Source organism: Kogia breviceps, chromosome 1, assembly GCF_026419965.1.
Source record: "Kogia breviceps isolate mKogBre1 chromosome 1, mKogBre1 haplotype 1, whole genome shotgun sequence".
Classification (NCBI taxonomy): Eukaryota; Metazoa; Chordata; class Mammalia; order Artiodactyla; family Physeteridae; genus Kogia; species Kogia breviceps.
In genome coordinates this window covers 170,245,074-170,268,550 of record NC_081310.1, presented here as the reverse complement: position 1 = coordinate 170,268,550, position 23,477 = coordinate 170,245,074, and the positions used below count along the sequence as shown (strand labels likewise).

Sequence of the window (23,477 nt, the reverse complement as noted above, 5' to 3'; positions counted from 1 at the left end):
GATAAACACATAAACATAAATCAAACAGAAGGGGACTTCCCTGGTGGCACAGTGGTTAAGAATCTGCCTGCCAATGCAGGGGACGTGGGTTCGAGCCCTGGTCCGGGAAGATCCCACACGCCGTGGAGCAACTAAGCCTGTGCACCACAACTACGGAGCCTGCACTCTAGAGCCCATGAGCCACAACTACTGAGCCCACATGCCACAACAACTGAAGCCCGCACACCTAGAGCCCATGCTCTGCAACGAAGAGAAGCCACCACAATGAGAAGCCCGAGCACCACAACAAAGAGTAGCCTCCTGCTCGCAGCAACTCGAGCAGCAACGAAGACCCAACACAGCCAAAAGTAAGTAAATAAATAAATTTATTAAAAGAATAATAATAAATCAAACAGAAGGTAACCCTAGAACTAAGCTCACCTTATTTGCTGAAGGAAGCAGCCTAATGTACTGTTTATGGTATATATACAAATGTCAATGAATACCAGGAAGAAGAGCATTAATGGTTTAAAAACAAAACAGAGTTCTTGCTGGTAGAGTTAACAAACTAAAAATTGTAACTGAAGCTTGATTAACAATGTAAACTGTCATCTCTGAGTGACTTGTTAACCCTTTGTTTCCTGTACCATCAGATTAAAGGAAACTGAGCATAAAGATATAGGTGATACAAACTAGGTATCTGATGATAAAAGAATTATTGTTAACTTTTAGGTATAACATGCTTTTATGGTTATGTTAAAAAAAGAGTCCTTAACTTTGAGGTGTACAGTATTTTGAAGTACATACAAATAAAAGTATATGATGACTTTTTAAAAAAAAGAAATCAGGGGACTTCCTGTTAGTCCAGTGGTTAAGACTTTGCCTTCCAATGCAGGGGGAGCAGGTTTGATCCCTGGTCGGGGAGCTAAGATCCCACATGCCTCAAGGCCACAAATCCAAAACGTAAAACAGAAGCTATATTGTAACAAATTCAATAAAGACTTTAAAAATGGTCCACGTCAAAAAAATCTTTAAAAAAATAAATTTTAGGGCTTCCCTGGTGGTGCAGTGGTTGAGAGTCCGCCTGCCGATGCAGGGGACACGGGTTCGTGCCCCGGTCCGGGAAGATCCCAACATGCCGCAGAGCGGCTGGGCCCATGAGCCATGGCCGCTGAGCCTGCGCGTCCGGAGCCTGTGCTCCGCAACGGGAGAGGCCACAACAGTGAGAGGCCCGCATACTGCAAAAAAAATAATAATAATAATAAATTTTAAAAAAGAAATAGGAGCTGCATAGGTAAAGGATTAGTGGTTGCCAGAGGTGGGGGCACGGGGTGGGCAAAACAGATGAAGGCAGTCAGAAAGCACAAACTTCCAGTTATAAAATAAATAAGTCACAAGGCTATAATGTACAGCATGGTTAATAATACCGCTATTGCATATTTCAAAGTTGCTAAGAGTAAATTTGAAAATTTCATCCCAAGGAAAAAATAATTCTGTAACTATGAATGGTGATGGATGTTAACTATACTTATCATGGTGATCATTTCACAATATATACAGATGTCAAATCATTTTGTTGTACACCTGAAACTAATATAATGTTGTATATCAATACTTATACCTCAATTAAAGAAATATTAGAGGTAATTCAAGGCTATGTCTCAATGATGTTGCTTCACTCTTTTCCAATCTAACATGACTTCTTTTGACAGGTACTGATATGCTGTTATAGTTGTGTTTACAAATGACGAGGCAGCTTGTGATCATAGTAACTGTGTATTTTAAAATTTTACTCATAAATTGTTAACAAGCAAGAAGGCAAGGGTAGATGAAAGGCATATGGAAAGTATATCTAAACCTGTACAAGAGGAAGAGTGATGCTGAGAAAATATTTGTTAATAACGACACAAGAGGTATGGATCACTCAATCAAATACACAGCTATGATGCAAGTAAAAATTCACAATACACTACTTATATTAATAACATTGTTTTATGCTTTATTTTGCTTTAACAGAAAAAAATGAAAGTTTATATATTATAAATCAACTATGCTTCAATTTAAAAATTAATTAGCTTTGAGTTTATGATGACTGGGGTCTGTGTTCCAATAGTGGGGGAGGAAGGACAGATTATAATTGGAACAAGACTGGACAAGTGTCCTCAAAAAATGAAAAGTAGAATTACCGTATGATTCAGCAATTCTGCTTCTCGGTATGTACTCAAGAGAACTGAAAGCAGGGAGTTGAAAAGATATATATATATATATATACACTCATGTTTATAGCAGCATTTTTCACAACAGCCAAAAGGTAGAAGCAACCCAAGTGTCCATCAGAGATAAACGGATAAACAAATGTGTTCTATACTTACAATGGAAGATTATTCAGCCTTAAAAAGAAAGGAAATTCTGACATGGATGAACTTGCTATGACATGGATGAACCCCAAAGACATTATGCTAAGTAAAGTAAGCCAGTCACAAAAGGACAAATATTATGATTCCACTTATATGACATACAGAGAATAGTCAAATTTTGAAACAGAAAGTAGAGTGGTCGCTGCCAGGGGCTGGGGCAGAGAGGAATGGTAACTTAGTGTATAATGAGTATAGAATTTCAGTCTGGGAAGAGGAAAAAAGTTCTGGAGATGGAGAATGATGATGGTTGCAGAACAATCTGAATGTGCTTAATGCCACTGAAATGGTTGGTAAAATGATAAGTTTTATATATTATGTATATTTTTCCACAACTTTAAAAAGACTTGATGATAGATTTTAGATACAATGAGAAACTAGTGAAAATTAGCAAAATAAAATTAAAATGTCAAAAATTTGTTGAATTTTTCAATTCTTTTGAATATATACCCAGAAGTAGAATTGCTGAATCATACATACAGTATTTTTCAAAATTATTGAGAGGGCTGGTAGTGCTCTATTTCTTGAACTGAGTTGTGGTTACACAGGTATTTTCACTTTTTGATAATTTATTGAACTGTGCAGTTATGAATTATGTGTTTTATGGTGCACATTATTTATCAATTAAAATCATACTGCTAAAAAAATCATACTGCTAGGCCAAAAAGCAAAAACAGAGCAACATTTTATACATTTGCATTAAGGATAAATATCTAAACAAACCTAGAAACCAATCAGCTTTATAAATGTCACATTTGGTCCATATTCTTATTGTAAATGCCACAATTGGGTTTATAATTTTATTACCTGTCTAGAAAACATTCCACGAGAACAGGTTTGTAGTAGCTGACTGCCTGACATTTTGCCTATTTTCCATCTTTAATTATAGTTTCAGTGTGACTCTACCTATAGCGTAGTCAGCTCTAGGTGCTAGAAGAACTAAAAGGATCTGTATTATCTTTTAAAGGCAGCACATCACTCTGTTCCACTTCCCATTCTCCCAGAGGACACCTGTGATCTGTATACATAGAAATGACTAGATAAAATGCTTCTCTGCACAAATCAGATTTCGACAATATGAAGGGAACTCTGGCCTCTTTGTAAGACTTGATAACTGAAATACTCTGAGAAATTGCAGGTTTAACCTACTTAGCCAATTATCAACAAAACTGGCTTATCTCAGCAAACATTTACTGAGAGTCTACTGTGTGCCAGGTACTCTGCAAGACATTAGGAGTGCAAAGACTTAGAAAGGGTCCTTGTCCTCAAGGAGTCCAGCTAGCTAGAGACACAAATATACTATAAGGAGATAAGTGATATAAAGTTTATAAGAGAGAGATTAAAGATTGACTTACAATCTTCTCTAAATATCATGATCATTAAACATTTAATGTTCTAGGTATTTAACTGAGTACTATAGGGAAATAACATCTCTTTGTCTCACCTCTATTGAGAGTTTATTTTCAGAGTGAAAAAATTGTGAAAAAAGGCTAGAAGGCCGAAATAACCCAAACTCTCCAAACCAACAGAGCTCAAGTGCCCAGAGGAGCTAATGAAGGTGAGGGAAATCTACAACAGAGACCTAGAGGAAAACCAGAATCTAGAGCTGTGGTTGTTTGTAAGCCGGAAGTGAATTAGTCCATCAGGGGATGCTTGGCAACGTCTAGAAACATTTTTGTTGTCACAGTTTGGGGGTGGGGATGGTACTGGCATCTAGTAGGTAGAGGCCAGGGATGCTGCTAAACATCCTACGATACACAAGACAATCCCCTGCCCCCATAACAAAGAATTATCCAGCCCCAAATGTCGAGAGTCACAAAGTTGAGAAACCTTGATCCAAAGAAATTTCACCTCGGAGAAACTCCCCAAAAATCTGTACAGTCAAAGGTCCCACTCCTTGCAGCTCCAACCCTTTGGGGATGGCATGCTGTAGGATGGCCCTAATGAGTGTGCTAACCAGCAGAGACACTGGGCAGATCCTGGAGCTCTGTCCAAGTGCTGGCTGGCTATGATGCACCAACACAGCTGTCTACAAGCAAAAGGAAAAGCTACCCCCCACTAGTTTGGTTCCATCCGCTCAAGTTATCTTCCCCCTTTTGACTTCATTTACTTCCTAATCCAAATTAGATGCTGAAGCCCTTCAATCTCTTTCTTGCCTCTAGGGATTACACCTGCCTTGAAAACCACAGTCTTGGATTATGCATCAATATAACTATCCATCCACCTTCTCTGCTGGCTGCCCACCACTGCTCCATGGATGTCTCCCTCACTGAGATCACTAACGAACCCTGACTGCCAAATATAACATTTTTCTGCTAAGCTCTCAAAACATGTAATTGAAATACAACAATCTGATACTCCTGAGCTCTCCTTCATAAATCATTCTCCTTTGGGGATTTCTCTGGTAGTCCAGTGGTTAAGAATCCGCATTCCAATGCAGGGGATGTGGGTTCGATTCCTGGTCAGGGAACTAAGATCCCCACATGCCACGAGGCAACTAAGCCCATGCGCTGCAACTACTGAGCCAGAGCCACAACTAGAGAGAAGCCCATGAGTCGCAATGAAAGATCCTGCATGCCGCAATGAAGATCCCGCGTGCTGCAACTAAGACCCAACGCAGCCACATAAATAAATAAAATAAAATTTAAAATAAATAAATAAATCATTCTCCTTTGGGACTTCAAATGCACCATCTTCTCCAGGTTTTCTTCCTATCTCACTGGACCTTCCTCAGTTTACTTTACTGAGGCCAGCCACTGATCTATTAGCAATGTCTGTCACGGGAACAATATGGAGAAATGGCAGTCTTTATGTCATCTACCTGCCATTTCTGTACTATAAACTTTCTCTGGGTGACCCCCATGGCTTCTACAACCATTTTTTGTGCTGATAACTCCCGAAATCCTATCTGCAATCTAGTTCTCTCTCATGATGCTAGAACTGTACATTTAACTGCCTAGTGGACATTCCCATCATCTATGAGAGGTATAGAATATAGTGATGAAGCAGTTAACAGTAAGGACTCTAGAGTCTGATTGCCACGATTTAAATCCTGGCTTCACAACTTACTAGCTATGTAACTTTGGGCAAGACAGTAACCTCTCTGTGCCTCATAATCCTTATTTATAAAATAAGGATAATCTTAAATTTACCTCAAAGGATTATTATAAAAATTAAATAAATGATACAGCAAAGCATATGGAATAGGCCTGCCCTTTAGGAAGCAGCAATAAATGTTAGGTAGCTATCATCATCATCATCATCATCATCACCCCAAACAGGCACCTGAAACCTGCTATGTCCAAACTGACCTCCTTATCTTCTAACCCATACTTGAGTGAACCGATAATCAAACCAAAAATCTTTAAGTGATCCTAGTATCTCTGTCTCTCTCCCCTCACATTTCCAATCTGTCTCAACTTCTATTCACACAAGTTCTTAAAATTAACTCAAAGCTTATCACCATTACATTTCCCACTGTCATTACATCAATTGAAGGCTTCATGATTTCACAGCTGAACTGTTCCATCAACTTCCTCATTGATCTTCCTTCCTTTAGCGTATAACCGTTCCAATTTAGTCCACACTGCAGCCGGTGATCTTTCTAAAATGAAAATGGCTTCATGCAGCCCCAAACTCTTTAGCACCACCTCTAATGAAAGCCTGCCTTGAGATCTCTCCCCATCCTCCCCCATCCATGCTCGTCCTCCATGCTTCCACATTACCCTGTATTTACCTCTATCACAGAACTTCTTGCACATGTGAAGTATTTTGATCTCCCCCACTAGACTACAAGTTCTGAGGGAAGACTGTATTTTATCTCTAGTCTCAGCACCTGGTACAGTGTCTAATACATAGAATATACTCAATTAGTACTCTGTGCCAGAGGTACAGAGTGATGGATCTTATGCTAAGAGTTTCACACCCTATGAAATTATGTTGCCTCATTTCACCAGTGAGGAAATAGTAATGTAGACACATTAGGTAACCTGCCTGAAGTCACACAGCTAGTTAGTGGCAGAGACAAACTTTGAATCCATGTCTTCTGACTTCACAATCAGTGTTCTTTTCCCACAATGTTGCTAATCTCTGCTCTGTACAAATCAGCTTTGTGACTTTGGAAAGTCAGTTTTCATTTCTGGAACCTCAAGTTCCTCATATCTAACATCGCTTCTAGTTCTAATAGTCCAAGCTTCAGGAAGAGTTCTGGCATAGGAGGATAAAAGGAAAATTTTTTTTTTTTTAAAGATGTTGACACTCGCCAGAAAGTTGATTTTCCTTTTTGATTAAAGGAATTTGAATTTGGTTATTCACCTGAAGAGCTGTTGAAGAGCAGAGAAAAAGTCAGTCTCTTGGCTAACTTTTCTTTAATAAAAGAATACCTTTTTAAAAAATTTACACTTCACTACATTGGAAATAATGAATTAGCTGCAGGGACATCATAGCAGGCAACTACTCCTTTTAGCTTTGTTTAGCAGAGATCCAACTGCAGACACGTTGAATAAACAGCCAGATTAAGATGCCCAGAAAGCAGGAGAACCAGTACCTTGACCTGTTCAGTCAGTCTGGTAAAGGGAGTGGTTTGGAATTTATAGTGCCAATCATGACTTTTATTTTCTTACACTATCTCTCTTCAAAGGAAAAGGGATTAGAATCACATAAAGCTATGCTTATCAAATTAAGAAATGCACATAGGGCTTCCCTGGTGGCACAGTGGTCCGCCTGCCAATGCAGGGGACACAGGTTCGATCCCTGGTCCATGAAGATCCCACATGCCGCAGAGCAACTAAGCCCATGCGCCACAACTACTGAGCCTGTGCTCTAGAGCCTGTGAGCCACAACTACTGAGCCCACATGCCACAACTACTGAAGCCCGCGCGCCTAGAGCCTGTGCTCCGCAACAAGAGAAGCCACCGCAATGAGAAGCCTGCCCACCACAATGAAGAGTAGCCCCGGCTCGCCGCAACTAGAGAAAGCCCACGCATGGCAACAAAGAGCCAACGCAGCCAAAAATAAAATAAATTTAAATAAAATAAATAAATAAATAAGAAAAAAGAAGTGCACACAGCGAGTTCCCTGGTCGCCTAGTGGTTAGGATTCTGGGCTTTCACTGCTGTGACCAGGGTTCAATTCCTGCTCAAGGAACTCAGATCCCACAAGCCTCGCAGCACAGCCAAATAAAAACCTGCATACATAATATGTATGTGATGTATTCTTCCGGAGCATCAATTACTTGGTGGCAACAAGAATTTGAAACACTTGTACGTCTGAATAAATACAGACAGATAAGAACAGAGGATGCAAAATGAGCACATACTTGTAAGTTGAAATGAGAAACTTTGCAATGCAGAGCCTATGCTGTGGCTGCTTAGAAGTCCACCTGCAGGGGACTTCTCTGGTGGTCCAGAGGTAAAGAATCCGCCTTCCAATGCAGGGGACACAGGTTCACTCCTTGGTTAGGGAACTAACATCCCACATACTGCGGGCAAACTAAGCCCACGCACCACATCTACAGGGCCCATGCGCCCTGGAGCCTGTGTGCCACAACTAGAGAGAGAAAACCCACAAGCCACTACTAGAGAGAAGCCCAAGAGCTGCCAACGAAGAGACCGCGTGCTGCAACGAAAAGATCCCTCGTGCCACAACTAAGACCTGACACAGCCAAAAAGAAATAAATAAAATAAATATAAATTTTTTTTAAAAAAGCAAAACGTTAAAAAAAAAAAGTCCACCTGCAAACACTGATGAAGCATAGATATAAGGAAATTCAGAGATAACGTAACCAGTCTTATCACCTAAATTTTATGTTGTGAATACTGAGGCTCAGAGAGCTCCCCTGGCCATATAGTTGATGGTAGCAGAAGCAGGACTAAAGCCTAGATGCTCTGCCTATAACCCAAGCTGTTTCTGCTGCCTCTTATCAGTAGAAGTTTTATCCTCATTTGACTCTGGTCTGTTTGCTTGCTTGAAGTAATGAATTCCTACTGAGGTGGAATTAAATTCAAGAAGCTGAGGAGAATACAGCTACCATACTCCTGAGAACCTTGAAGGGGTTCAGTGTAACTGTGACAGAAAGCTAGAAATATGCACACAGACAGTGCCATGTGACTATAATGCTGAGACAGAAACAAAAGGGCTACTTTAAGAGAAAAAAACAAAGTTAATGATACAGTTTCTATTTTGTGGCCATCTTTACAGCCTCAAGATTGGCCCACTTTTGATGGTTTGGTTTCAGTGATATTTTCTCTTAGGATAGTTATGATGGAGTATAATAGCTGAGATGCTCCATTATTTGGAGGTATATGTTTAAGTTAGGGAGAGGAGTATAGCATAATAGAACCAGAAAATCCAGGTTCAAATCTGGCTCTACAGCCCAGTTAGCCTTCATCTGGCAGGTTATTTAATAATCTAATTTTCCTTTGCCTCAAGTTTGCCTCTGTAAAATGGGGATAATAACAGCATCTATACTCCTCACTGGGTCATTCTGAGGATTAGAGTTAATATACGTAAAATGTTTGGAACTGTGCCAGGCAGATGGTAAGCAGTACACAAATGCTTGATATTACCTATATTTAATTGCTGGTGGTTAAATAAAATTTTCCTTGGCTCTTTGAGATAAGTTCCCTGACTAGGGTTCGAAAGGAGAGAAACAAAAAATACCAGAGCTGAAAGGAGCTTTAGACACTGAGACAAACAGACACTGTATGGCCCACAAAGCCTAAAATATTCACTATCTGGACTTTAATAAGTCTGCTGATCCCTGACCTAATCCAGTCAGTTTCCCCTCCCTAACATATCCAAAGAGGAAATTAAAGCCCAGAGAGGGGGGGCTTCCCTGGTGGTGCAGTGGTTGAGAATCCACTTGCCAATGCAGGGGACACGGGTTCGAGCCCTGGTCTGGGAAGATCCCACATGCCATGGAGCAACTAAGCCAGTGCACCACAGCTACTGAGCCTGTGCTCTAGAGCCCGTGAGCCACAACTACTGAGCCCATGTCCCGCAACTATGGAAGCCCACGCACCTACAGCCCATGCTCCACAACGAGAGAAGCCACTGCAATGAGAAGCCCGCGCACTGCAACAAAGAGTAGCCCCCACTCTCCACAACTAGAGAAAGCCCACACACAGCAACGAACACCCAACACAGCCAAAAATAAATAAATAAATAAATAAAATAATTTTTTTTTTTAAAGCCCAGAGAGGGGCAGTAACTTTCCTAAGTTATATATACAGTGAATTAGTAGCAAAGCTGGGACTAAAACCCAGTTTTCCCAGTAAACAAAACTGCCTACCAGGCTAAATAAGTGGGCTAAATGAAAACCTTAAAGACTAACCATAAATTAGGAGAGAATACTGGCACCTGAAGAGTTATTAGGCAAATCATCTAATCCGAATCAACAGGTATTTATTGAATACTATAAGCCTAGGCATCAGTATTTTTTTAATGCTCTCTAGGTGATTCCAATGTGCAGCTGAAGGTAAAAACCGTTGTTACAAGTATTGTGCTAGGCAGCAAGACGTTAAAAAAAAAGAGAGAGAGAGAGAGAGAGAGCAAGGAAACTGGGTAGCTAACGAAAGGTATCCAGACCTAAGTAAGCCTGGACAATGCAGGATCCCATGCTTAATCTGCATCTACCTGCACAAATGTGTAGGAGACTCCAAGGGGAGAGCAACATGCATAGTGAAGGCAAGGAGGCCCTGGATATATCTTCATTCACACTAGAGAATCACCAACACCTTTTATTCACATCTGTAAATTCCAACAGTTCAATGGATTATAAACTACAGATGTCAACTCTTTCTAAAAGAATACTAAAACTAACTTGTACTCCTAAAAAGCGTATAAGAATATACAAATTTAAAACCTTTTTTTTTTTTTTTTTTTTTTGTAAGAACCTAGGGGCAGGACAGGAATAAAAATGCATATGTAGAGAAAGGACTTGAGGACATGGGGAGGGGGAAGGGTAAGCTGAGACAAAGTGAGAGTGTGGCATGGACATATATACACTACCAAATGTAAAACAGATAGCTAGTGGGAAGCAGCCACATAGCACAGGGAGATCAGCTCGGTGCTTTGTGTCCACCTAGAGGGGTGGGATAGGGAGGGTGGGTGGGAGATGCAAGAGGGAGGAGATATGGGCCTATATGTATATGTATAGCTGATTCACTTTGTTATACAGCAGAAAGTAACACACCACTGTAAAGCAATTATACTCCAATAAAGATGTTAAAAAATAAAAAAACCTTAATATGGCAAAAAAAATTCATAAATGACAAATGACCAACTGAAAATATACTTCCAACTCATGAGACTGGACAAAGGGTTAAAACTCATAATACACAAAATGCTCTTACAAATTGATAAACACAAAAATGAAAAACATTATACAGAAATAGGCATAATAGGTATTGAACAGGAAATTCAAAAAAGAAAAACAGAAATGGCCAATGCACCCTTAAAGAGACAATCTACCTCAGAAATGAAATTTAAATTAAATCCATTACTTGTCTACCAGACTGACAACAATGAAAAGATGGATAACACACAGAATTGCAAGGGTACAGGGAAATAGACATACTACCGGTACAAACTTTTTTGAAAGCAGTCTGGCAATATGTATCAAAATGTAATGTGTGCAGCTCAAACAAAAACACAAGGGACCCAAATTAAAAATAAGCAAAGGACCTGAATAGACATTTCTCCAAAGAAGATACATAAATGGCCAACAAACACATGAAAAGATGCCCAATTAGTCACTAGGGAAATGTAAATCCAAACCACAATGAGATACCACTTTCACACCAACTAGGATTGCTATAACTTTTTTTTTTTAAGGTAAATAAGTGTTGGAGAAGATGTGGAGAAACTGGTGTCCTCATACATTGATGGTGGGAATGTAAAATTATGTAGCCACTGTGTAAAACAGTTTGGCAATTTCTCAAAAAGTTAAACACAGAATTACCATATGACCCAGCAATTCTACTCCTAGGTATATACCCCAAATAATTTAAAACACATACTCAAATACATTACACATATGTTCATAGCAGCACTATTCACAACAGCCTAAAGGTGCTAATGTCCATCAACAGATGGACAAACTGTGACCAATACATACAATGGAATATTATTCAAGCATGGAATGAAGCACCAATACAAGCTACAACCAATGTAAGTGAAAGAAGACAGACATAAAAGGTCACATATTGTATGATCCCATTTCTATGAAATATCTAGAACAGGTAAAATCTATAGAAACTAAAAGCAGACTTGTGGCTGTCAGGGGCTGGGGGGGAGGGGAAACTCAAAATAGTGGCTTAATGAGTACGGGGTTTTCTTTTGTGGTGATGGAAATGTTTTGGAACTAGATAGAGGTAGTAGTTGTTATACAACACTGTGAATGTACTAAGTGCCAATGAATCGTTCTTTTTTTTTTTTGGCTACACCGCACAGCATTTGGGATATTAGTTCCCCGACCAGGGATCGAACCTGTGCCCCCTGTCCATGGAAGTCCCTGAATTCTTCATTTTAAAATGGTTAATGTTATGTGAATTTAACCTCAATAAGAAAAATAATATAAAGTAAGCATATACTCTTGGGACTTCCCTGGCAGTCCAGTAGTTAAGACTTTGCCTTCCAGTGCAGGGGGTGCGGGTTCGATCCCTGGTCAGGAGCTAAGCGGGTTCGATCCCCCACATGCCTCAAGGCCAGAAAACCAAAACATAAAACAGAAGCTAGATTGTAACAAATTCAATAAAGACTTTAAAAATAGTCCACATCAAACAAACAAAAAAATCTTTAAAAAAAAAAGTATATACTCTAATAAAGCTCTTAGAAAACTGGAAGAATAAAGTAACTCTCATCCCGCAATCCGATTCCAGAAATTTACCCTGAAGAGAGAATCACACAAATGCAGAGATGTTTGTGCAAAGATGTTCATCTCATTTATTAAAGCAAAAAAAAAAAAAAAAAACTAAACTAAACCTACTACATGTCCTTCAGCAGAAACCTGTTTAAGTAAATTATGATACACCTATAAAATGGAATATTACACAGAGATTAAAAACAATAATGTAGAAAGTTGGAAAGCTTACACTATCAAATTTCAAGACTTATTATAAAGCTACAGTAACTAAAGACAATGCAATACTGGCAAAAGAACAGACACACAGATCAATGCAACAGATTAGAGGCCCCAGAAGTAGATCCACACAAATATAGTCAACTGGTCTTTGACAAAGGTGCAAAGGCAATTCAATGCAGAAAGGAGTCTTTCAAAATCAGAGCTGGTACAACTGGACATTCATACATATCTTACACCTTATATAAAAGTTCACTCAAAACAGATCACAGGCCTAAATGTAAAATGAAAAGCTATAAAACTCATATATATATTTAAATATATATAAAAATATATATAATATATATAAATATATATATATAAAACTTCTTTTTTAAAAATAGGAGAAAAATCAGCATGACCTTGGGTTTGGCAATGAGTTGGGTTTTTTTGCTTTTTTTTGGCCGCGGCACACTGCTTGCGGGATCTTAGTCCCCAGACCAGGGATTGAACACGGAGCCACGGCAGTGAAAGAACTGAGTCCTAACCACTGGTCTGCTAGGGAATTCCCTGGCAATGAGTTTTTAAGATATGTCACCAAAACCACAATTCATAAAAGAAAAAAATAGATAAACTGGACTTAATGAAAATGTAAAATTTTCTTTTGTGAAAGACACTGTGAAGAGAATGAAAAAATAAGATACAGATTAGAAGAAAATATTTGCAAATAACATGTCTATATAAAGGATTTGTATACAGAATATATGAAAAAAACTCTTAAAATTCACAATAAGACAGCCCCCCCAAAAAAAGATGTGACAGACACTTCACCAAAGATATACAGATAGTAAATAAGCATGTGAAAAGATGCTCAACAACATTAACCTTTAGGGGAATGCAAATTAACAGCCATAGATACCAGTACACACCTATTAGAATTGCTAAAATTAAAAACAACAATACCAAATGCTGGAAAGAATACAAAGAAACAGAAATTCTCATTCACGGCTGGTAGGAATGCAAAATGGTACAGTCATTTTGGAAAATAGTTTAGTAGTTTCCTATAAAGTTAAACCAGTCCTGTAAAGTTAAACCACTAGCTATGTTTATAATAGCTTTCTTTACAACTACTAAAAACTTGACACTCAGATGGCCTTTCATAGGTCAATGAACATATTACGTACAATGGAATAATACTCGACAACAAAGAGAAATGGACTCATGCAACAACACTGAAGAATTTAAATGTATTTTGCTAAGTGAAAAAAGTCAGACCTCAAAAGCTGCATGTTGTATGACTCCATGTATGTCACCTTCTGGAAAAGGCAAAACTACAGGGACAGAAAACAGATCAGTGGTTGCCAAAAATTGGTGTAGGTAGAGGAGTTGACTACAAAGAGGCCACGTAAGGCAATTTTTACAGTGATGGAAGTGCTCAGTATGGTACTGTGATGGTGGATACCTGACTCTCTCCATTTGTAAAAACCCACAGAACCGTGCACAACAATGAATGCACTCTACTGTATGCAAATTTAAAAAAAATAATAACCAGAATGCCTGAAGAACCAGGACAGAACGCAGACTGCAATAAATGAATCTAATTATATTACAAATGTATGACATAACCTCACTGGAGGGCACAGTGGTTAAGAATCTGCCTGCCAATGCAGGGGATACAGGTTCGAGCCCTGGTCTGGGAAGATCCCACATGCTGTGGAGCAACTAAGCGTGTGTGCCACAACTACTGAGCCTGCATTCTAGAGCCTGCAAGCCACAACTACTGAGCCCGCGTGCTACAACTACTGAAGCCCGCTTGCCTAGAGCGGGCCCATGCTCCGCAACAAAAGAAGCCACCTCAATAAGAAGCCCATGCACCACAACAAAGAGTAGCTCCCGCTCATCACAACTAAAGAAAGCCCGTGTGCAGCAATGAAGACCCAACACAGACAAAAATAAAAAGATAATAAATTTATTTTTAAAAAAGGACCCAATACAGCCAAATAAATAAATAAATAAAATAAAGACTCCAAACATACACATAATTAAAAATAAAATAAAATAAAATAGAAGTAGGAAGAATGAAGGAAATTACCACAATAATTATAGCAGGAAAGATTCATTGATAAATGTTAAAATTAGGAGGTGAAACTTTAAGGAAAAACATGATATCTGCATTGCTTCAAGCATCTCCCCTAAAATATTAATTACTGTGGTGCTTTTAACATATGCCCACAAATTCTTTGATACTCCTCCCTTCAGAATGTGGAGCTTAAATCCCCTCCCCTTCAATGTGGGATGGACTTAGCAACTCATTTCCAACAAAGAGAGTATAGAAAGGAAAAATAGGGACTTCCCCAGCGGTCCAGTGGTTAAGACTCCGAGCTTCCACTGCAGGGGGCGCAGGTTCAATCCCCGGTCAGGGAACTAAGATCCCACATGTCACACGATACAGCCAAAAATAAATAAATAAATTTTTAAAAATGAAAAGAAAAAGATTTAACTTTACAGTAGAGAAAGCTGGCAGACACAACCTAAACCAAATGATCAAGGTTAACATCACCAGTTGATGTTAAATAATGCTGGCATTATACCCTGATATGATGCAATGAGAAAGGTACTTCACCTATGTGGTACGCCTTCTCAAAATTCATAATCATGTGAAGCCATCAGACAAACCCAAACTGAGAGACTATCTACAAAACAGCTGACCAGTACACTTCAAAAAGTAGCAAAGTCATGAAAGACAAGGAAAGACCAAGAAATCTGTCACAGACTGGAGACAAGCAGACATGAGAACTAAATGTAATATGGTATCCTATATTGGATCCTGAAACAGAAAAGGGACATTAGTAGAAAAACTGGTAAAATCCAAATAAAGTCTACAGTTTAGTTAACAGTATTGTGCCTATGTCAATCTCTTAGTTTTGATAAATGTGCCATGATGATATGTTAATTTTAGAAGAAGCTGGGTGAAGAATATACAAGAACTCTCTGTACTATCTTTGAAACTCTTGTGTAAATCTTGTAATTACTTCAAAATTTAAAAACTAACAGTAATGTAAAACAGGGTTTCTCAACCTCAGTACAATATATAGATATTTTGGGCCACATAATTCTCTGTTGGGAGGAGCTGTTTTATGCATAGTAGGATGTTCTGCAGCATTCCTGGCCTCTACCCACTAGATGCCAGGAACCCACCTTTCCATTTGTTACAACCAAAAACGTCTCTAGAGATTGCCAAGTGTCCCCCGGGGGGGCAAAACTACCCCAGATAGAGACCGAGATGAGGGTTCAAGAAAGTAATTTTTGGTAGGGGTGAGATAATAATAGGGCCTACCTAAAGGTTGTGCTGAGGATATTAAATGAGATAATATATGTCAAACTTCTAGAATACTGCCTGACATATATTTTATTATTGTTATTATTTTCAGTATTATTATTATTCATGGTACAGTGGTAAGAGCTTGAACTCTGGCTGCCACAATGAGGAAGGAGCAGCGGTGAAGTTCCAGCTCAGAAGTAGGGCCCCAAAGGTAAGCAAAGAGACAAACAGGACCCTGGTCTGATTCAAACTTATCTAAAGAATCCAACAAACTATACAGGAAACCAAAACCAGTTCAGTTAAGCCATACTAGAGTATATGCAGAGCACACAGGTGAATTCCTATATACCCAAATAACTTACACCCCTCAAACATATATTCCTTCTTGAAGTGGAGCTGTTTGAACACCCTGCCCCAGGCACTGAAACATCAGGGCAGCACCTCATCCTCACAGATCTGAAACTGAAAGTCCCATCTGTGCTCTCCTATGGTTTCCCATTTAGCCAGTAGTCACTTCTCTTTCCTTACATAACATGGGAGGTTTGACTCTAAAGTTCTCCCCACAGCTGCAAAAAAAAATGAATATATATGTACAACCCACCCAAGCTTAATACTGTAGCCAAAGGAAAACCAAATTCACTCACAACGGATCTGAACCCAGGGACCTAGAAATTAATAAATATTTTTTTAGATGAGTCAAAAATGTCGATATTTCCTCTGGCCTACTCTCAAGCTCAGTCCTTTAAAATACTGCCTCTGTAAGTTGTGGCAAGTAGCCTCTGGATAACCCTCATTTCTCCTAGTTAACAGATTTTTCTAGCTTTCATTTTCATGTCCTAGTAAGCCACTGTGATCCACTATCCCATCTCTCCTTTCATATCTCTCCCCCATGCAACCCAGATCTCCCTTGAGCACTATCAGACAAACAGTCCTTTGGTAAAAAAACACTGCTCCTGAATTATGTTCCAAAGCAGACAAAGAATGCAGAACTCCACATTTATTAGGTGACACACAGCCTGCTTACTAGTCAGACTGCCAAAAATAATTTGCTTCCCCTCTTGTAGGTTTAGGCAAACACAAGGGAACTGTGCTCCTATGTATGACTACTGCTTCTCCACAGGACTTGAAGAACTAAGGCATTAGAGATACTTCCTCTCTATAAACCCAAATAGAACACTTTGTTTATTTTCTCTTGGCATATAGTTGGTAGTCTGTATTTCCAGGCAGCGATTGTACATCTTTTGGCAAGTGCCTTCAAATTTCTCAGTACAATGTTTCATCCAGTCACTGAAGGCGATGCATTGTACCTTAAATTTACATGCCAAGAAAAAGACTCAGACTGAAAAGAAGACCTTCAGTATCATCTTCCTGCAATATATCAGACACTACACATGAGTTAGAAGACCCAGATCCAATTCCCAGGTGTGCAAGTGTCTTGCAGTGTGATCTCTAGTCTGCTCTTTAATCTTTCTGCACCTCAGTTTTTCCATCCTGGAAAACAGGGATTGTATTACCTGTGCCTCCTTGAATTTAGACTCTTACTGCTAGCTGAGAATATTTATGCTTCTACAACTTGTGAAACTGGGGTTTGGAAAACTCAGAAAATTAAGCACAAATGTTTCTCACTTTTGTCAGACTTACCATGAAAAATCCACAGTTGAGCCCAGCAGAAGTCCCTAAGCAAGTAATCCCTTAGAAAGTTAGCTCTGACTTCCCACTCAACAGACCACTGACACAAGAATGAGAAGTGAGAGGCCAGGCAGGACCTCAGGTGCTACATGGCTAAAAGAGCAAGTCATTGTCTATTATGTTCCCTGACAATATTATCACCCTAGACACACTACCCTTAACACCCATTGTGGTTTTATCTCAAAGAGGCTACCTCAATACTTAGAGCACTTACTTCTTCAATGTTTACAAAAAACAAGCACCTTCCCTGGATGGGAAGTGCCCTGCTGGGATTGCCTTGGGATGACCCTACAGTTAAGGTAGGACAAAGGGATGACAAAAGAAGTATGAGGTGCAAGAGAACTTAAGATTTAAGGCAGTGTTTTACAATCCTTTCTGAGTTACTGGTACAATTCTGAAATACAAAATTCTGGGCAGCAAGAGATTATTAAAATTCAAATACTGCTTTTTAGAAAGATCAATTTGGAAACTTGAAAAATCTTTCTAATTATCCACTTTCCATTTGGTCCCCCTTTAGTCTGTGTGGCTGTCACAACAAGGAAGTTTACTCCTCGGTCTAGGCTCTCCACAAGACCTAGTTTCCCTTTGTTCCACTAAACACTGCCTTTGGTATCTTCGAATTATTGACATTAAATTATATCTCAGCTGCAGCAAATTTCAGCCCCCTAGCAATGCATCACATGGCCAACACTCAGCTCAACACTCAATTTGAGAGAGATCATTATGAATTCACACTAAGATCTACAATATGAATCCTAAAATACATTTTATACCCTGATCAAAATGTAGCACACTCCTGTGAAGGATGAGTGTCATACAAGAAATACTCTAATAATTGAATCCCACAGCTCCTGCCTCATCTAAAGGGATAACTTTGTGTATAGATAAGGCAGGCACTGAGCATAGAAAGTAGAGATCTATGTCCAACTCCAGGTCTGCTACTTACTGTAAGACCTTGTACCTGTTTCCTTAACTGTGAAGTGATACTAATGTCTACCTTACAAGGTTATTGTGAGCATAAAAAAGCAAATGTAAGCATTTTATAAACAGTGCTATTCAAATTTAAGTTATTATTCTGCCTGTGGATTTAACTAAAGCTGAAAAAGTTCTTTTAAGAAGCTGGTTAGGGCTTCCCTGGTGGCACAGTGGTTGAGAATCTGCCTGCCAATGCAGGGGACACGGGTTTGAGCCCTGATCTGGGAAGATCCCACATGCCATGGAGCAACTAGGCCCGTAAGCCACAACTACTGAGCCTGCACGTCTGGAGCCTGTGTTCCGCAACAAGAGAGGCCGCGACAGTGAGAAGGCCTGAGCACTGCGATGAAGAGTGGCCACCGCGGGCTTCCCTGGTGGCGCAGTGGTTGAGAGTCCGCCTGCCGATGCAGGGGACACGGGTTCGTGCCCCGTTCTGGGAAGATCCCACATGCCGCGGAGCGGCTGGGCCCGTGAGCCATGGCCACTGAGCCTGTGCGTCCGGCGCCTGTGCTCCGCAACGAGAGAGGCCACAGCAGTGAGAGGCCCGTGTAACGCAAAAAAAAAAAAAAAAAAAGAGTGGCCACCGCTCGCCACAACTAGAGAAAGCCCTCGCACAGAAACGAAGACCCAACATAGCCAAAAATAAATAAATAATTTTTTTTTTTTTTTAAAAAAGATCTGCTTAAAAAAAAAAAAAAAGAAGAAGAAGCTGGTTAGGGACTTCCCTGGTGGTGCAGTGGTTAAGAATCTGTCTGCCAATGCATGGGACATGGTTTGAACCCTGGTCCGGGAAGATCCCACAAGCCGTGGAGCAACTAAGCCCAAGCGCCACAACTACTGAAGCCCGTATGCCTAGAGCCTGTGCTCCGCAACAAAGAGTAGCCCCTGCTCTCTGCAACTAGAGAAAGCCTGTGTGCAACAACAAAGACCCAACACAGCCAAAAATAAATAAATAAATAAATTTATTTTTTTTTAAAAAAAGAAGCTGGTTAACTCCAACATTAAGAATGTCATTTGTGGGCTTCCCTGGTGGCGCAGTGGTTGGGAGTCCGCCTGCTGATGCAGGGGACACGGGTTCGTGTCCCGGTCCGGGAAGATCCCAGATGCCGCGGAGTGGCTAGGCCCGTGAGCCATGGCCACTGAGCCTGCGCATCTGGAGCCTGTGTCCGCAACGTGGGAGGCCACAACAGTGAGAGGCCCACGTACCGCAAAAAAATAACAAAAAAACCCCACGTCATTTGTTCACACGCTTACAAAAATTTTCTGAGTCAACCTCAAGTCACTGAAAAGCATTATCTCCTTTCGTTGGCTAAAAAACAAGCAGAGTAGCACTACCCTACCAGGGGCATGGTGAGCAAAGGAAGAAATGAAGAGCTGCGTATACCCACAGTGAACGGGGCAGAGATACTTTATTTCATTATTAGAACTGAAAAGTAAAAATTAAAGGTCAAAGTTTTCCAACGGGTCTGAGAGGAATATATCCATGTTATGAATATTAAACACAACTTATTGCCAGTCCAGAAAGCTCAATTATCTTCAAAGTGTTTTTCACACATTAATTAATCCTCACGGCATCCCAAGGATGAAAGAAATTTAATTTTCATATTCTAGGTATTTATAACAACAGGAAGAACCTAAATGGATCGTGATGTGCCATTTTGATAAGACAGGTCAACAAATGTTTCATCAATTGTTAAGGATCTACCATACCATCAGCACTATATAAGGCACAAAGTGTCTAACTGATGAGGCCTATTTCACATCGAGCAAGACTTCTAGCAAGCTCAACCTTATGGTACACAGCTATGAGTAAAGAAACATTTCTGAATGATGTGTAACAGCAATTCCAGAGCTATAACCAATCCTTATTGCCAGAACCCGCTAATTTACTTAAAAACATTTGTAAAATTAAGATGTTTTATTGAGAACGCTTTCCTGACAGGGACTATGTGTGGTACATGAGGAAGAGGTGGAAACAGGGAGCAACAGTGTTGTGTTGTTTTAAATAAATAAATGTTAACATTTTTTTTTTTTTTTTTTGCGGTACGCGGGCCTCTCACTGCCGTGGCCTCTCCCGTTGCGGAGCACAGGCTCCGGACGCGCAGGCTCAGCGGCCACGGCTCACGGGCCCAGCCGCTCTGCGGCATGTGGGATCTTCCCGGACCGGGGCACGAACCCGCGTCCCCTGCATCGGCAGGCGGGCTTCTTGACCACTGCGCCACCAGGGAAGCCCAACATTTTAAATAAATGTTGTCAGAGGCCTCAATAAGATGACACCTAAGTAAAGACCTGAACAAACAGAGGAAGCAAGCCACATGCTTATGTAGGGGAAGACATTCCACCAAGCAGAGGGAACCTCTGAGTGTAAGAGTCCTAACATGGGATCATACCTGCTGCATTCTTCACACACCCACTAGACTTTCCCCGTGGATGTCCTGCTGCCACCTCCATTGTGCCCCGCCAGATCTTCCTGACTTCCAGGCTCACCACACTCTCCCAGGCACACCAACCTGAAACACACTGTGTGCACTGCTCTCTTCTTTCCACAATCAGTGACCAACTTATACTGTAACATGATACTACCTTCAAAATGTTACATCTTTCTCTTCCATTCATTCCCACTAACATACCAGCCCCAAATTACAGAACATCAAGACTGCAATGGACCTTAGATATTGTCAGTGAAACGCCATCTTACTGAAGCCCATATTACCCAAGTCTCGGAAGTATCAAGCCAAAGATCTATTATTATTACATTCTTGGATTTTTTTTTTTGGTGTGCCCCTCCCACCCACCCCCAAATTCAATTCATCAGCATACTGCTCACAAATGAATGCTTCTTACACACTGTCTTCATCATGTTACTCATCCCCCGTTCCACAATATCTACAATACCTGTTAAATAGTCTCCTTTCACTGTCCTACATGCACACGAAGCTCATTTCACCTTCTAAATCTTCATTCACATTCCTTCGATGCCTTTTCTTCTTTATCTGTCTAAAACTCACCTATCCTTCAAGTCCCTTTTCACAGAGCTCTCCATGACTATATCAGCTTTCACTGATTTCTCTCTTTTCAGAAATTCTATGGTTTATCGTAAGATCTAACACAGTAGTCTCTCTCCTCCCCACCTCCCATCCCCACCCCTTGCAAAACACCATTAATAACTCACTTCAAACACGTATTAACTTGCTTTGTTTCATGTTTATCTGGACTAAAACTCCTTGAAGACAGGGATTGCAGTTTTGTCTCTCCAAAACGGCCTTGCAGAAAATAGCACCTAATCATATTTTTAGCACTTACTATGTGCCTGATATTGTATTAAGTGCTTTACATATTTAATCTCGCTTAACCATCACAATAATATCGTGTTATTGATATTATTCTTCCTATTTTACAGAAGATACAAAGACATGAAGAGGTCAGGTTGAGGATGCATACCTTAGAAAAGGCAAGGCTGGGATTTGAGCTAAAGTCTGCCTCTCAAAGCCAGCACAAAGTAGAGGTTGTGGACAAAGATTTGTTGAATTATCCTAATCATCTGATGTGTGTTGATGGTCGTGTCATCCCACATGAATTAATGAGGGTGGAAACCATGCCCAGAGTTTACGGGGTACAGTGGGGAGAAGGACTGCCCCTCCTTGCTGAATACCCATCAGGTGCTAGGTTCAGCACAGGGCATTTCACCGAGCATCTAATTTACACTGTGAAAACTCTTAACTTGTAATTCCTCCATCGGAGATTTACCCCAAATGTCACCCATCCTCAATCGGAGCACAAATGCTCCCAGGTGTGATGTATACACAACTCCTTCTGGGCCTCCCTGTGGCTCAAGGAAGAGGGCAAAGCCTCCTGATTCCCATCAGCCGGTACGTTAAAAATCTCAGCATCATAAAGCATTTGCCAAGTGCCTGGGCTTTTTCAAGACAGGCCACCCTGCTCTTCTTTCTAACACTCATGTTCTCACTTATTAAGCACCAGAGCCCTGTGAAGTAAGTGGCATTTTCTCCACTTCACAAATAACGTCCCCCCAAACCGACACTGTTTAGGTCACGTGGCCGATGGCAGATGAGGGAGAAGAATCCAGGTCTCCTCACTATCCACCCTGCTTCATTCCCTCAGCAGACACTCGTAGATGGTAAATGATTTATCCTGATGTTGCTGGGAACTCTAAATAGCAAAAGCTCTGGAATAATTTTCTTTCAGAAGGTATATAATGGACACCTATAGGTCAACCTTAAAGGTTCAAATACCATCTCCAAGTATTCGCTTAGTGACACAGAGACAGTCGTTTCACCTCCCTAAGTGAATTCCCTCATCGGTAAATGGAGATAATAACAGTACCTACACCAAACAGTAATATCCTGAGAAGTAAATGAGATGATGGCAGTGAAACACCTGGCACGATGTCCGGCATATGGTGGGCTCCTAGGAATTATCGGTGCCCTTCCCCGGCCCCCTCCGCCCCACAAGCATCGGGGTTCACCCACTACCACCAAGCGACAGGGTATCCACTCAGCCAGAGGCCCACGCACGGCCTCCGGTTTACCAGGCTGGGGACAGCCGCACTGTCATACCTGCATGGAGTCAGCGCTGACGATCTCGCCACCGAGCCGCTGGCCTAGCTGTAACGCCAGCGTGGATTTGCCGGTACCCGTGGCCCCGAGAATTACTACAAGAGGCAGTGTCCGTTTTAGACTCCGGAGCCCAGGGCCCGCAGACACAGCTCGTGCTGCCGCCACCGCCGCCATCTTAAAGAAGTCTACGCTTGCGCAGGAGCAGCTGTCCCCATGGCAACCGTCAGTGCGCCTGCGCGGACCTCGGGCTCTGAAGGGAGGGTGCGGAGGGAGGAAGGAGGTGAGGGACCCAGGTCCCCACGCTCAGAACAGAAGCTTCCGCTGTGACTGCCATCACCTAGCTGCTGATGTAAGGACCTCAACTACCTCCTCTCTTAAGTGGGGCATGGCAGTCGTATCTAAAATAGATCTATCCGTCTTATTCTTTCACGGCACCCAGTTCTTTTTCTTCATAGCACTAA

The 23,477-nt window shown here is 40.8% G+C and overlaps 1 protein-coding gene across 2 annotated transcripts in view; it reads right to left on the bottom strand.

The window, feature by feature from the left end:
* TRIT1 (tRNA isopentenyltransferase 1) overlaps positions 1-23,262 on the bottom strand; it is a 42,874-nt gene extending 19,612 nt beyond the window's left edge. Inside the window, exon 1 of one of the 2 annotated variants that reach the window (XR_010836022.1) lies at positions 23,017-23,262. Coding sequence is in view for 1 of the 2 variants with exons in the window: in XM_059044085.2 (XP_058900068.1) it covers positions 23,017-23,190 (174 nt within the window). In the remaining variant the exon portion in view is untranslated. The remainder of the gene's footprint in view (positions 1-23,016) is intronic. The other variant, XM_059044085.2, reaches the window with a different exon arrangement.
* Positions 23,263-23,477: the final 215 nt, after the last annotated feature.